The sequence below is a fragment of the Lampris incognitus genome, chromosome 21 (assembly GCF_029633865.1).
Source record: "Lampris incognitus isolate fLamInc1 chromosome 21, fLamInc1.hap2, whole genome shotgun sequence".
NCBI lineage: Eukaryota > Metazoa > Chordata > Actinopteri > Lampriformes > Lampridae > Lampris > Lampris incognitus.
In genome coordinates, this window is record NC_079231.1 from 17116497 (window position 1) to 17133781 (window position 17285).

General features: G+C 46.5%; 1 protein-coding gene across 6 annotated transcripts in view; it reads right to left on the reverse strand.

The window, feature by feature from the left end:
* LOC130131566 (mitogen-activated protein kinase kinase kinase kinase 4-like) overlaps window positions 1-17285 on the reverse strand; it is a 56349-nt gene that overhangs the window by 34185 nt on the left and 4879 nt on the right. For all 6 annotated transcript variants that reach the window (XM_056301310.1, XM_056301309.1, XM_056301306.1 and 3 more), the window contains exon 3: window positions 4988-5044. In XM_056301310.1, coding sequence (XP_056157285.1) covers window positions 4988-5044 — 57 coding nt within the window. The remainder of the gene's footprint in view (window positions 1-4987; window positions 5045-17285) is intronic.

Here is a 17285-nt window from a genome sequence, read left to right on the forward strand (position 1 = left end):
TAAAAAGACCTGAAACAAAAAAAGCCATTGAGACAGGTGCAATGTTGTGGACACAGTCAGAAGTAGCTTATGTGTGGGGGTGTCCGGGTAGTGTAGCGGTCTATTCCGTTGCCTACCAACACGGGGATCGCAGGATCGAATCCCCGCGTTACCTCCGGCTTGGTCGGGCGTCTCTACAGACACAACTGGCCGTGTCTGCAGGTGGGAAACAGGATGTGGGTGTGTGCCCTGGTCACTGCACTAGCGCCTCCTCTGGTTAGTCGGGGCACCTGATCTGCCCACGTGCTACGTCCCCCTGGCGAAACTCCTCACTGTCAGGTGAAAAGAAGCGGCTGGCGACTCCACGTGTATCGGAGGAGGCATGTGGTAGTCTGCACCCTTCTCCAGATCAGCAAAGGGGGTTGAGCAGCGACTGGGATGGCTCAGAGAGCAGGGTGATTGGCCAGTTACAATTGGGGAGGGGGGAGGGGGGGGAAAATAAAAAAAAAGAAGACATGAAACAAAAAAGCCATTGAGATAGGTGAATGCCGTGGACAGTCAGAAGTAGCTTATATGTTTATGTGTAAGCGTATGTTTATTGTTCGATGGTGGGCTTTAGAACAATTCTAAGGACCAAACCTGTTATTCATGTCTGTACCAAAAGGTCACAGCTAGCTGCACTGCTCACTCTGCTTGCACCCAATAGCAACCTGACAGTGATTAATGGTGACACACTAATTGAACGCACACAGCGAGAAGCCAGCTAGCGGTTTTGCTTTACGGTAAAATGGCCCCTCCTATAAAAAGACTTACGGGAGAGTGGGTAAGGCAGAGATGGGGGGGGGGGGGGAGATGCAGAATTATCAGCAAAGAGACCAAAATGTGTGGTGCCCGCCTGCCCCTTTTCATTTTGCACTGGACCGCACCGCAAATTGTTAAAGTGCAGTGTAATGAGATGAAGATGCAGATGAGACTACATGAAATGGCGCTACATTAGATACAGGACTACTACCACACACAATGTGTGCACCCGTTATAGCAGGATGACAGTTGAGTTGGCTGTCTGTGCAGGCAGCCATACTGCTGCATGAGTGGCTGGCTAGGGCTGATGTAGGCCTCTCTCTCGCGTTCAACCCCAGGTCCCCCCCCCCACCCCGCCCCTGCCTGCCATGCAGCTGTTAGATTATCACACACCCCACCATGAAAAGGTGCACCGCCACATGTCACACAGAGCCAGGGAAAGGCAGACACAATTGTGTGTTTGTATGTGTTTGTGTTTGTGTGAGTGGGAGAGAGAGAGAGAGAGAGAGAGAGAGAGAGAGAGAGAGAGAGAGAGAGGAGAAAGAGAAACGGAGATGAAAAGAAGGAAGTCAAAGGACAAAAAAAAGGGGGGGAGGGGGTGCAAAAACAATGTGTCAACAGCAGCTGTATGTGCACAAAAATTAGGTATAGTCCCGTGTCACCAAGTCAATCCCTCATGGAATATTCGTGTGTGTTGCTAAATGTTGGGTATTTTAGCCTACATTCTTGAAGAACTTGACGTGTAAAGCAAAATTTTACTTTCTGAAAGCAAGATTCAGACAATTCATTTCAGAGTGAGAGAAAAAAAACAATATATAATGTTGTTAAAAAAAACCTGTCAAATTGTAATAAGAAAGCTGGGCTTTCTCAGTGCTGCACACAGAGGGCCAACAGACAAATAGGGACAAAACCACAACTGGCTCATATCAAACAGCTAACTTTAACAGGGAGATTATTAATGCATTTAATATGGATTTTTCTACAATTTCACTTTGCTATGTCGCCATGTGCAGCTATAAAAAAAAGTCAACACCATGCAACATTAATTATAAGCCTTATAAGCACTGCCAATCCAAAATAAACAGTTACAGATACATATCAATTATAGTACAGATGGAGGGCCGCTCTGAAAGCACATCAGTCAGAGCTGATCTTAAAGCAGCCCCCGGAGGAAACTGGGGTCTCGGATGCAACGTTATCTCCCGACCTCCACACCTAGCAAAAAAAAAAAAAATCTACAACCATTCTTAGTTTCAAGCCTATGTGGCAGTGGCGAAGGGAACAGGGTAGATTTGAGGATGTGAGCAGGGATGAGAATGTGGGTCAAAGCCACAGCCAGTGGATGGGCTCGCCACAGTCAGGGTGAGGGACCGATATACCAGCTGGGCCAATGAAAATTCACCGTGGCGGATGACTCCCAACTCGCAAGACAAGATGGAGCGGAGCCAGCAATTTGCTATTTCTTTTCTATTTGGTGATTTTGCATTGAAGGCACAATTCGATGCTAACCAATTTTTTCATAGGTTATTAAAGATTTTTACAGCATTTCTGCCCCACTGGGCAGCACAAACTTAAACAGAACAGAGACTGTGGGTGGCCCTGGGCACAAGTCATAAACTAGATGCAAACTAACAATGTTGGACATCCCGTAAGTTTCTCAAGTCTAACGGGATAATGACTCAATTTTGATTTTTTTTTTTTTTTGTATTCATTTATTACTTTGGATATTAACTGATGAAATGTCTTTGTATTTCATTGTTCAAATGCAGTGTGATGTGTGCCCAAATGGTTTCCCACATACCTTGTATGAACTGCTCTTCCACTGGCAATTCATTCTGTCTTGAAATAGACTCATTAAAAAGATAACCTACTCTAATAACCTCACAGCTACTGGGTCATCTCACAACCCAGGTAAAAAAAAAGGGGGGGGTAAAAGTCAAAACACAAATGAAGTAGTCTGCCTTTTGTCCACATACTTGGAAAGCTGTGTAAAAGTGTGCTCCTTGGCCAAATGCAAAATGAAGCATTCCAGATATACTCCGGTGTCAAAGTTTCATGAAGTCGCTTCAGCACCATATTTGGAGCTCATTAACTTGGACAATATGAACAAAACAGACAAAAAGGACAACAGACACTGATGAAATGTTTAATGTCGTGCTGGTGGTGGGGGGGGGGGTGATGCTGACAGACAAGCAGGATTGCACATAGACATTTCATCCATTCCCTTCCAAAGTAATAAATGTGCAAGATAAACAACCCATTAATATCTCTCCTGTGTTGTTATGACTGTTGTCATGGAGGTTTGCTCCAGTGCAGCTTATTGAACTTAATTTGCATTATTAGTCAGTGCTAGGAAGCTTCAACGCTGTGGTTTTGTTTAAGTAGACGGGGCACCTGTGCTTTACATGTCATCTGACCTCCGCCCGACTAAAACTCTGAACTACTTGCACAGGAGGAAGGCACACCTAGTGTTGCATCACCAAAAGGCAGGAAATGGTTGGGCAACGTTCTTTATATCCATCTAATGATAACGACTCGACCGTGTGTGTTAGTCATAGTGATGCAGGCTTAAGAGAGAAAGAGAGAGAAACAGGAGTGTCCGGGGGCAAGTCAGGGCATATTACAAAGCACAAGTCTGAATCCAGGTCACTGCGGGTGTGAACGTAAGCTAGATGGAACTGAATGAACCTGACGATCCTTTGGGTCTATAAAACAGTGGTGCGGGTGTTTTGGTGGTCTACGTTCAGAATGCAAGGTGGGCACACAGGAAACGTGGAGCCTTGAGAGAATAACAGCACATGGGTGACTGCAGCTAATCCAGGGGAGAAGCTAAACTCCAATCCTATACTGGAACCCACTGGCTGGGGTACAGATGTCACCACGCTGGCTGGTTAATGGTGTGCGTGTGTGAAAGTGTGTAGCTCATACCCATGTTGCTCCATCATTATTCTGACTGTGTGGGTGGTTGGCCCCACTGTTACCACTGTTAAGAGTTCTTTGTGCATGTGTGTGTGGGTTTGAATGTATGCATGTATGCAAGTGTGTGTGTGTGTGTGTGTGTGTGTGTGTGTGTGTGTATTCGCCCCGTATTTCATCTCCAGATGGGACCTCCCAGAGTCGAGGGCTGCCTGCTGGCCACTAAATGATGCACTTCAGTCAAAGCATCCTGTTGCTCCTACCCCTGTACTGTTGTTTAATATGTGTGTGTGTGGGGGGGGGGGGGGGACGGACCTCATCATGGAGAATGGCATTTTTGACTATGTAACCGTGGCAACGCACTGCCACATTCAATGGAATGTCTGAGGATTCTGATGACAAGCCCTTCTTACTGGGACAATAGTGGCAAAGAATCTGAAAAATATGGCCGGTTTTCATATTCTTTAAGGGAAACAAGCACACTTTTCAGCATTATCTCCACGTTGTAGGGATAATACTCCATTAGCAACCATAATACTGAGCAGTCTTCTGTGTGTCTCTCAAACAACGGCAAAATTGTGTGCGCGGGGGGGGGGGGGGGGGGCTCAGTGAATGTGAAAACTTAACTTTCTTGTTCGCCAAAATGCAGCATTGTATAACAAAATACAACAACGCTATGCAAAATAATGTAGCAGCGCTACATTATACAGCTGTAAATATCATAGTTATTCACATTTTGTTACACAATGCAGCCTATTAGCAAACCGGGCAGAAAGGTTATAATTTTGTTATTCATGGATTGTCCGCCAGTGAGGTCACTGGCAGACAATCTGTGAATAATTAATAAGCAATTTCGGCAGCGTTTCACACAGAAGACTGCTCAGTATTATGGCTGCTAATGGAGTATTATCTATCTATCTATCTATCTATCTATCTATCTATCTATCTATCTATCTATCGAGAGAGTGAGAGAGAGAATGTTGAAAACTCTGATTTGTTCTGTTTCCCTTTAAGTAGTCCCTTTTTGAGGAACATCTCATTTTGATGGAGATCCGTTTTTCCGATTCATTCTTTTATCCATCTATAAATCCATGTATCTGACGGATGACATGAGTAGACACGGTTGAAGAGTTTTTAACCTCTTACCCTCCGTAAGTGGGTGAATGCAGACTAATTCGGAGGTCAGCTTAAGCCAAATTGGCTACACATTCACAAAACATGCCCCATGACACCAGGGACATTCTCCCCTTGTGTTTGTGTATACGTGTATGTGTGAGTGCCAGCTTCGTACCTCTGTGACATCCATAACCTTGATGGCGGCCAGCTGTCCGGTTTTGACGTGCCGCCCCTGTAAGAGACCACAGAGAGGTGAGCGTTCAGACAGGCAACTTCATGAACTCATTCAGCTCTCATGAGCTGTCAACTAGGTCAGTGAAGTGTGTGTGTGTGTGTGTGTGTGTGTGTGTGTGTGTGTGCGTGTGTTAGGCAGAAGAGAGAGAGGGAGCTAGAAAGAAGTACAGAGAGAATGTCAATGAAGACAGGAACTATTAATCCAATGCATACTGTCAACTGTCTATGCAAAACAAGTGTTTGACCTCACTACAATGAAACTACAAGCAATCTGGACTAATCTAGATGAACAAGTATTGCAACTGCGCACATGAAAGACACATCCAAACCAAAAAGGATGTGTATATCAAAAACATGTAAACTATATAGGACTCTGTTAACAGGTATGGCTATTTAGGGATGTTTGTTTTGTTCATCCGACATTGTATGAAGGTTACATTTAGTTTTACTAACTAGCTTTACAACAATATATTATATATATTTAAATAATTTAAATATATATAATGTGTATATATATATATATATTTAAATACTCTGTGTGACACACACACACACACTTTTTTTTATCATTCCAAACAATTACTGTCCCCGTCGCCAGTGTAAACTTACTAAAGATATCATAAACTAGCATATCATTCCCAAGCAATGTAGTCCCAACATTCCCAGAGTTCTCTGCTCTCCAAGCACCCGACCGCCACTCCTTCCATAAACAAAGGACAGAAATAGAGGCCTCTCTCCATAGCACTCCAACAGCAGATAAAACCTGGGAAATGTTTGGGAGCCAGTCCAAATGGGTACTGGTATTCCCCTACATGTTTCCAGGATGACCGGGGGGGGGGGGTGAGTGGGAGGACAAGAGGGATGGGGGGGCGGGGGTGGGATAAAGGTTACAGCAACATTAGCTGCTTGTGATGGCAGCAGCTGTGGTAGTTGAAAATAAACATATTAATTGTCCCATATATGCATGCTTCCATATATATGGATGCGCATGCATGCACACACAATATCCCGAGTTTGGGAATTCCATAGTCAATTGAAAGTGTATGGATTATGACAAGCTATGCAGGCTTAGGACCATTCTTTGCAGTCGTCTGAAGAACGGGGGATGACAGGGACATTTTACAATCCCTTTAATCCTCACTTTTGTGATCCTGGGGTCACCACTATCAAAACACCCAGGCTGATGTTATGGCTGCCGACTTTGCAAACCATTTGCTACCCCCCAACCCCCAACTCCCACGATCAGGCCCTTTTTGCTGGGTTCAGAGGTCACAGGTGTGTCCCGGAGGGACTCGTTTGTCAAGCACGACCCCTCTGGTCTCATGTGCACAGCAGCAGCACTTCTCTGCAGGATCCGTGTCTCCATGATTTTCTATTTGAAGTGAGATCAAAGTGACTGAGGAGAACTCTCGGAGTGACACCCCCCATCTTAACGAAGACACTGCGCTTACCCCATGACTTTTATGGAAAAGTATGACGAAAACAGCGTGATGATCACCTTCATCCATCACACCCCCTCGGCGAATTTCAACACAGATAACAAAGAAGTCAGTGACGGCTCAATGCCATCACTTCAAAACCCTCATCTTGTACAATGTGACTCAGTGTTGATCATTTTGCTCGCCAACGCCCACTATGTCAGGTGAAAACACTTGCAACTGATGTTGTTTGCTGTCCAATCTTTGCTTCTTTCCTCTTGGATGACTCAAACATGATTCATTCTGTCACTCTCGCGCTGTCAAAGGGAAGTTGAGATCGTAGTTTCGCCCTCGCCTCTTTCCCATCAGGATTCTCTAACCAAAGCGTCTTTAAAACTGGGCAGCAACGCTACAGTAGCATATCACTCGGCAAATGACGGATGTTTTCTTCTAAGCATCGCAAGTGCATGGACGGCCCGAGTGGGAATGGAATGTTTTCTCCTGGCAGCACTCATTAAAACTACAGGACTATAACAGGACCGCAGCTTGTCCGTCTTTAAGTCAGAAATATAAACTTTCACCACTTTACAGTCAGACAGCAGACACAACTAAAGGTAAAGTTGCCTAAGTAGCCATTCGCTCACCATTCGATACCCGTTTCGAACTGCACCCTGGCGAAGGAATTATGACTGGAGTGTGTTTTTGCTCTTCTGTTTTCCCCACATACCTGCCCTCGTCAGTGTTTACCCACAGGCATTATGTTCAAGTGAACCCATTAACCTCTCTTATCTTACAGCTGGAGGCAGAAAGCTGAGGGTTAGTCATCCTTCAAATTATTTGGGATAGTCATACTTCAGCACCACCGGGTTGCACACATCAACATGCATGTGACAAAAGAAGTGGCTGGCTTTTGACAAGAGCCCAGAGGGGCCATTACAGCACACTCATCTCTTGTCCTCTAACAAGGGAAAAACTGGACAATTCCAGTCTGGCAGGCGAAACAATACTGCAGAATTTATCGCGACTAATTTGAATCACTGTGAATTAGAAATTTCAACAAGTTTTACTGTAAAGAAAATATTATCGTTAAGTCTTTTCGTAGACAACTCTGTAGCAAGCCAAACACATCGCACACAGTAATTTGGATGAGTCCCATTCTTGACTATGTTTCCAGTCTTTTTCTAAAAAGCTTAAAAAAGATGACCCACGTGATACGATTGCGAATGAAAAAGGCCGATGTGGTTTTGAAGCACTTTCTCCGCTTACGCCATGCTATCTCTACAGGGATTTAGGGCTGGTATGGCTAATACTACTCAGTCAGAAGTGGCTAGCGATACAAAATCAGCTTCTCATGCCGCAGGAATCAAATAAAGGAAGACTCTCATTGGTTGGGCCCCAGGGGGGCCCCTTGGACTGACCCGGGCTAGGCGTGGCCTTGGAAAAGGTTATCTATGGCACAGAGCTATCACTGAGGCCTCGCTGGCCTCCATCTCCAATCTTCCATCACAAGTCTTCCTAACCACGACCAGATGTGCTGCTGGCCTCTCTCCAGCTAGGCCTTAATCACTGACTGACTTACAGGCTTGAGCCAGAGATGTTAGCCCCAAAATCCACCCAAAAACAAAATTCATGAGCTTTTCCATCAAATAAATGAAATGTTGGGCCATTTAATTTTGGCACCAGTGGGTATAAGCCAAAAAGTGTTCCCACATAATGGGCATCAAATCACTCGAGACAGTCAAAAAATTGATAAAGTCAGTTTCCCCTACAAGTGGTCACCCTACGACTACCTTACCATTACCAGTTCTAACTTTAGGAAAGGCCTAATGTTCACATAACACCACACAGAACAGTCAGACTCTTCCAGACCGCCAGAGGTTAAACTGTGGGATTTGTGTTTTAGGGTGGATTTCCACTTAACAAGGGTGAGTTGTAATGCTCAGCAGTACTCTTAGTGGTCTACTCACAGGAGTCTGACAAGACAGAGAGAGCTTTCCAAACACTCTCTCCCCAGAAGGCACTTTCCCACTGCAGTTAGCCATCAGCAAGTGGTGAGTTAACCTTTCACATACAGCCAGCTAAACAGAAATAAAATTATTAAAAAAAGGAAACTGCAGCATTGCCATGCTAGTTTACCAACTCCTCCTGTTAACTCAGTTACCAATGCTTGATCAGGACCCCTGGTCACACCATCTACAAACATCTATAAAATGACACGCTTTCAGCTAATCTGCTGCTGGTTGGTGCAAAACACTCACATTTGATTTTACGTTATTAGTTCACACGGAGTGTGAGACCGAGAGAGAAAGCCCCTAGGTGTCATAACACCACATCAAAGGTTGCTGGTGTGCATGTGTACATATGAGCGTTGTTGTTGTGTGTGTGTGTGTGTGTGTGTGTGTGTGTGTGTGTGTGTGTGTGTGTGTGTGTGTGTGTGTGTGTTTTAGAGTAGGGGGTTAGTTTGCAGCTTTTCAGTAATGAGGAATAGATGACCCCCGGGAGGAGCAGGGTTTCAAAAAGGTGGAGGAGGGGGGGGTGAGGTTGGGGGGGCGGTCAAATGCAGATCTAAGATGACACTGGAAGTGATGGAGTGAGTGGGTGGGGGGAGGTAGGGTGACAAACACTGTCTGGTCGAAGCTTGGGTCTACCTTGGTAAACGATGAAGCAGCTTATGCACGTTTTCAGACAGACGCGCAAACGCAAAACAATAATGGAAGATCGTCTAAATACTTAGAATACTTAAAAGAATGGGTGAGTGTGGCGAGCACAAAGCTGTTCTCCCTCACACACGTCTATTGGAGCCTTCTGCAACGCAAACCAGATGAAGAGTGCTGAGGACAGAACAGCCAATCAGCAGCAAGCGGCATAATAACATGACACATACGGCAGAGCCTTGCCCCTGCCTCTCTTGGCTCCATCACCCCATGCTGCATACCAGCAGCGTGACCCGCTTCTCTTGCGCGCACGCACGCACGCACGCACACACACACACACACACACACACACACACACACACACATACCTGACCTCAGCCCTGTCCCTTTCACTTCAGCTCCCTGCTGAAGAGCTGACAATAGAAAGGACAAAAATATCAAGAGATGAAGAACGACAGAGGGGGGAAAAAAATGTGCTGAGAAGGGATGGAGGGGGAATGAGGAATGAGAGAGGAGGAAACAGGGAGGGCAAAGGGAGGGATTAAAAAGGCAGAGGCAAATGTAACAGAAAATTGACAGGGACGTAGGAAGAGGTGGAAGAGAGAGAGAGAGAGAGAGAGAGAGAGAGAGAGAGAGAGAGAGAAGGCACCTGAGGGGAGTGGGGGATGGCTAAAGGAGAATGCTGGTCAATTTGCAGCGCTATTGATCACTGTGCAGCAGCTGGGCGCTGTGAGGGAGTGGCTTAGATATGGCAGACGGTATTCCTAAGGAAAACACCTGGATGATTCCAGGATTCCAGGTTAAAAGCAGCTAAAAACAGAAATGCTGGTTAATTTGTCTACTTTCCTGGACACTTTGGTAGGTAATCCTTTGGGTACCGATGAGTTTGGTATGAACAGGAGTAAAATGAATCGCTCTTAAATGAAGGAATATTCCTACATCAAGAGGGGGGGAAAAAAACCTTCTCAGATCGCAGTGGTACTTGGCCATTGCTGTGGTGTGGCAATTACACCCGTGTCCCTGTTTGTCTCGGTCTAGTAGCGCGTGAAAACCAGAGATTTCTGAGGGGAACTGCGTTCTGAAGAAGAGAGTGAGCTTGTCAATGCTGAGAGAGATGGAGGGGACTGGGTCTGTCTGGTCTGCCGGGACTTTTGTCCTTCATCTCCATGCTGTTCTGATAATGACGTGGCTCAATGAGCCACACACACACACACACACACACACACACACACACACACACACACACACACACACACACACACACACACACACACACACACACACACACACACACACACACACACACTTTGTTGAGGCAGTGATGTGGCCAGCCAGGAGCCGTTGTGGGTCTTGTGACACCCATTAGGGAACGGGTCGGTGGGGGAAAGAGAACAAAAGAGCTGGATAATGCGTCGGCTGGAGGGGATGCAGAATGGTCAGGGTTCTGTGTGTGTGTGTGTGTGTGTCAGAGTCTGCCATTCACTTGCAGCTGAAATGTTTCACACCACCACTCCATTCTGCTGCTTGAAAAGAGCCCATGACTGTACTCGCGTATGCACACGCTCACACTCTTTGAACAGAATGTGCATACAGGATGAAGCGGATGAATGTGACATGGGATGGGATTCTGGCCCTGTTTCTGAGTGGACACACCCACACACACACACACACACACACACACACACACACACACACACACCTAAGAAAGATTAAGCCCATCAGTGACCAGGCTCCCAGGACCTTTGCCAGTTCTACAATGTATACAAGAGGAGTCATTCATTAGCCTGGAGGGGCTAGACATCAACTGTGGCAGGTCTAGCAATGGGGTTTGATCCATCTCTCTTCAAATAACCACTCCTTGTTTGGAGGGAGTTTCTTTATATTCAAACTTGAATTGGTTGGCAAAGTAGTGAGTGTGGCCAGGGAATACCGAAATCCACCAGCCTCCGCGACTGAACGACGAGGGAATTTTGTTTACAGCTTTGAAGGCCTGCAGAATTACAGTCAACACTACCAACACGGGGATCAATGGTTGGAATCAACTCCCCATGGGGATCGCTGGTTCAAATCCCCGTGTTGCCTCCGGCTTGGTCAGGCGTCCCTACAGACACAATTGGCTGTGTCTGCGGGTGGGCAGCCTGATGTGGGTATGTGTCCTGGTCGCTGCACTAGTGCCTCCTCTGGTCAGTCGGGGCGCCTGTTCAGGGGGGAGGGGGAACTGGGGGGGGGGGGACTAGCATGATCCTCCCACGCGCTACGTCCCCCTGGCGAAACTCCTCACTGTCAGGTGAAAAGAAGCGGCTGGCGACTCCACATGTATCGGAGGAGACGTGGTAGTCTGCAGCCCTCCCTGGATCGGCAGAGGTTGGTGGAGCAGCAACCGGGACGGCTCGGAAGAGTGGGGTAATTGGCCAAGTACAATTGGGGAGATAAGGGGGGGGGGATTACAGCCAACATGAGCGTTCAGATTATGCTGCTAGATAGTGTGATTTGTTGTCAATTTACTGGCCTTCATTTGGAGAGCAAAACCAATTTACTGTGCTCTAACCATCCTAAATCAACTTCTGGAATGTTTTAACCACAAAAGAAGGTCTTGGGGAATGTTTGGATTATTGCTGCATCATGCAAATATTTCATGAACACTAACTGTAGAAACTAAAACTGCAATGCAGAATTAGACACATCTCACTAGCCTAACTATGCAGACACAATGCCCTGTTCTCTGCAAGACTGAGCAGACATGCCAAGCCCTCCTTCCCCATCCTACCTCCCATCACACAGAAGACAAATCGGGGCATACAGCATGATACTTTGCCACAGAAAAGAAAATGCCTGCGCTTCAAAGGCAGTGTTACTGCGGCGTTAGCGTCAGCTGCTGAGCAGGTTTGCTGGCTGAACAATTCGACCTGCACTCGCGCCACCCCCGCGTGCAGCCGCCTTTAAAACAGTCTGAAACCCGGTCCGCGGTGGTGTAGCGGTCTAAGCATCGGCTCTGTGTCGATGCAGTTGCCCACTGGGGACTGGGGTTCGCGCCCCGGTCTCGTCAGATCCGACTATGGCCGGACTCGACGAAGCAGCGATCATTGGCAACGCTGTCTTCGGGAGGGGGGCGGAGTCGGCTTGTGTTCGTCATGTGAATGCGTCTCTGTGTGTGTCGGAAAAACAGTGGTTCGGCCTGGAGTCGCCTTGTCACGAAAGTGGCGAGGCGGTCTCCTTCGAGACTGCCGGCCGGAGAGATGCAGTTGGCGAACGCATACAGTGCGAGGGTGGGTGTTTGAATTAAAATAGGGATCGATTGGCCACTAAATTGGGAGAAAAAAGGGAAAAATCAGAAATAAATTTATAAAAAAAAAAAAAAAAAACAGTCTGAAACATCACAAGTACAGGTGTTGCTTTGTCAGAAAGCAGCGCCATTTCCTTTTGCAAATTCATTGTCCCCGTTTACATCGCTTTGCTGAAATCCTTTGACTAGCTCTTTTTCATAAGTCACTTCATGCGTGGGTAGTCTTTCCGACATTATATCTCCTCCTTTGTAACCAACTGTGTAGGTTTTATTAAAGGCCGTTGAATGATATTAATCTTCACGCACTCAAACTGAAGTGGGGTGTCAGGAAATTAACACTACAAAGCCACAGTACACACACACACACACACACTCTTGTGCAGCGACGTGAGGCACATTAAAGTACAATATCTGGCATATTTAAGTCTGCCTTTGTTGTAAGTAGCCTATCTTGCCGTCTTTAAGACCTGATGCATTAGGAGCTCTTTTTAAGTAGAAAGATAATTCCATGAAACCACCTTCTGCCACGCTGTATAGATCCAAGTTTTTTTGTAATCATTATCATTCATATAATCCTTGGTCCATGTTGTCTCTCATTTGCCATATGCCCTCTCCAGCAGGCTAGTCCGCACTGCAATGGCTCGTCGTGAGAGCCGTTGTCTAGAGGCCTTTGCCCACTTAAGAGGCACACAAAAGGCCTCACAGCACAGCTCAACATCTTTGGATCAGAAAAACGACAAAAAAAACAAAAAAAAATCAAGGGTTGCTGGTGCTTTTACTGCTGAGAATAATAATAATAATAATAACCATCTGAAAAAACCCACCTCAGTGAAAGTCACGGAGAAGCTGACCAAGTTCAAAGACCTGGAGATTGACATCAACAGGATGTGGGGAACAAAGACCGAAACAACACCAGTGGTCATCGGAGCTCTAGGACTCATGAAGAAGGGAATGGAAAAGTTCACCAACCGTATCCCAGGCAACACCAACATCTGTGCAGTACAGATGATCGCCCTACTCGGACAGCCCACATATTACGACGAGTACTGTCAATCAAGTGACATCTGCCCTATAGTGCCTCAGGTCCATAGTTTGGACCTGGCTCTACAGAATGTAAAACAGGAAACATGAAAGAAATGATGATAATAATAATAATAATAATGTTTATATAGCGCTTTTCTAGACACCCAAAGCGCTTCACATTGAAGGGGGTAACTACGTACTGTTGTTTCCTTTGTGAATGGGATAGCAGTGCTGAAGACTCACATTAAAAAGAACTGGCTGGGGCATCCGGGTGGCGTGGCAGTCTATTCCGTTGCCTACCAACACGGGGATCGCCAGTTTGAATCCCCGTGTTACCTCTGGCTTGGTCGGGTGTCCCTACAGACACAACTGGCCGTGTCCGCGGGGGGGAAGCCGAATGTGGGTATGTGTCCTGGTCACTGCACTAGTGCCTCCTCTGGTTGGTCAGAGCTCCTCTCCGGGGGGAAACTCGGGGGAGAAATAGCGCGATCCTCCCACGCGCTATGTCCCCCCGGCAAAACTCCTCACTGTCAGGTGAAAAGAAGCGGCTGGCGACTCCACATTTATCAGAGGAGGCATGTGGTAGTCTGTAGCCCTCCCCCAATCAGCAGAGGGGGTGAAGCAGTGACCGGGACACATCGGAAAAGTGGGGTAATTGACTGGATACAACTGAGGAGAGAAAAAAAAAAAGGGGGGGGGGTAAAAAAAAAAAGAACTGGCTGCTCCGTAAGCATTTCGCTCCAGGGCAGAAAAGTGTGGCGCATCGACCACTTGTCGACCCAACAAAGATATTTCTGCCTCCTCTTCATATAAAACTCCGACTGATAAAACGTTTTCTGAAAGCAATGAACTAAGAAGGTGATGGATTTCGCTATCTGAGATAGATCTTTCCAAGAATAACTGATGCTAAGATTAATTTTTGTTGGTCCACAAATCAGACAGGTCATCATTGACCGGGAGCTGGAAGATCTGCTAGCGGGGCCAGAGAAAATAACATGGAAGGCATTTAAGGATGTTGTTGAGATTTTTCTTGGCAACTACACAGCACCAAACTACATTGAGCTGCTTAACAACACGCTTAAAGTGCAACATGTCACTGAAAATTCATTTTCTGCAGTCACACTTGGACTTCCTCCCCGCTGATTGTGGCGTAGTCAGTGACGAACATGGTGAAAGGTTTCACCAGGACATTGCGACCATGGAAAAGTGGTATCGGGGCAACTGGAATCCATCAATGCTGGCCGACTATTGTTGGACACTGACACGAGAGGCGCCAGATGCGGCGTACAAACGAAAATCAGCTGCAAAACATTTTAAGCTCAGTTGAACTAACACAATGTGTCAGCATCATTATGAGATGTTGAAGTCAATGTTAAATTCAATAAAAGCTATTTTAATGTTTCTCGAAATTTCTACGTGATACAGCAAATCTGAAATTATTTTTGTGTTCGGCTTGACGTGGTCTATCATAATCTCTCGTTTTTTTCAGGAAGCAAAACGTCTATATAAAAAAAAGTGTTGTTCAGTGTAATCTATACTATGAGAAATTCCCTGAGTGAACATATCACTGCATTCAGGTAACTGCCAGCCATGCAAGCAACATACAGCATTAGTGGGCATTTAACAGACTGCAGGTGAGGTTTCACTCCCTCACAGCAACACAGACCATGTGTTGCCTGTGCCCGTCATGCATTGCTCACCCCCCCCCCCGCCCGTAGTGCCCACAAAAAGTAACAGATTTCTTCATGTCCTGGGGGCAGGGGCGAGGCTGCCCCTGGGGTAGGGGGGTGGATGACAAAAGGAGCAGGGATGGAGGATGGATGCGGGGAGGCGCAGACGGACGAGCTGTTGCATCAGCCCACTGGTAGGCGGGGTTCTGTTAAGCTGCAACCGTTTCATTTTGTATGAAGAGATTTTAAAGTTACTGCCAAAATCAGCTCCGAAACGATAATGTCACGGAGCAAATGCGGACGTGGAAATTTAATTCATCCTTTGCCATCTCTGCCATATCTACTGAAAAAAAAACACTAACTGTAGTCTTGTCCAGGCACTCCCAAGTAGATTGCGTTCACTAGGATTTGCTCAAACTCAAAGTAAGCACATACCTTTTGGTGAAACTGAGTAATAATGAGCCATATCCTTCTGGTGTTTGCCACCGAGCCACGGTGCTGTACTACGTAATACCCACTGTATCTAGTCAGAGCCCTGTTGATTATCACATCTGGATGGAGCCAAGCACACACACACACACACACACACACACACTCTTAACCAGCATTACACAAGAGGCTGCAGTGTGAAACAAAGAGCACAAGGAAATGGAGACAGCCAAGACAAAAAGGGACCGCATGAGACAGTGGACACAGCCATGCCATGCCCCGTGGATGTGTAGTAGGTGAGCAGGTAGGTCAGAAGAGGGGCCCTGGGTCCTGCAGGCCTGACTATATAAGGCCATTCTGTAAAGCAGTCTGAATCCTCCACGAATACCATTCACACATTGAGGAATTCTCTTTTCTCCCTTAATGTTATTGCTTCTCTCTCTCGTTTCTTTAAATCCATATATTCACATATGAGGCAAACGAGACAACATGACTGAGCCAACTGGTTTGGTGCCAACTGATAAATCAGGAGGGGAAGGAGGGAGAGCTGGAAGAAGACAGAGAGAATCTCTGTGTCATGGCTTTCAACAAGGAGGGAGAAGAATGGCAGACTTGATTTCGCAAATGACAACCAACAACGTAATATGCAAAGGCGGCAGACAACGCAGACTAGCAATAACAATGACTACTTATCACTCAGATCAGACGCACAGGCAAATTACCTTTATGCACCGGTGAAGACAGACATGGACATTTCTGCTTGATTAAACTGTTCAGTTCTTTCTGGTGATGTGATGGCGTGCCATTTGAAACACAAAAAGGTGAGGAACAGACCTGGATGGTTGGATGACAAGCAAATAACTGGGGAGGGAGAGGTCGGACGTGAGGGGGCACGGCCGCCAATTATTCCGGATGCCAGCCTGCAATATATTGATGTTTTTAGTGTGTATTGATTCACTATTCTCAACACTGCAACCTTACCCCCCCCTTTTCTCCCCAATTGTATCCGGCCAATTACCCTACTCTTCCGAGCCATCCTGGTTGTTGCTCCATCCCCTCTGCCGATCCGGGGAGGGCTGCAGACTACCACATGCCTCCTCTGACACATGTGGAGTCGCCAGCCGCCTCCCTCCACCTGACAGTGAGGAGCCTCGCCAGGGGGACACGGCGCATGGGAGGACCACACTACTCCCCCAAGTCCCCCCCCCACCCCGAACAGGCACCCTGACCGACCAGAGGAGGCACTAGTGCAGCAACCAGGACACATTCCCACATCAGGCTTCCCACCCGCAGACACGACCAATTGGGTCTGCAGGGATGCCCGACCAAGCCGGAGGCAACACGAGGATTCGAACAGGCGATCCTTGTGTTGCTAGGCAATGGAATAGACTGCTACGCTACCTGGATGCCCCTGCAACCTTAAGCTTTAGCTAACCCACCAACACCTTTGCTATTCTTTGTTCTGCTATAAAATAAAAATCAAATTGAGAACATTAGCACTGAACACACTTAAAACACTGCCATGTCAGAGAAAACTATTATCGCTAACCAGGTTTTCTATCCCAAAAATATATTACCCAACATCCGGGTTGCTTCTGGTGGTTTTTATGGGTGACTTTAGGTGTGTGCTCTGGTCTGTGTACGCATCCATGCTTTTCTTATCACCAAAATGAGCCAAAACAAAATTAACTAATTGAGAAAAGAGAGCTTTTAAGATGCAACATCATTTTCATTATGGATATTAGTCAAGTTCATCCGGGCT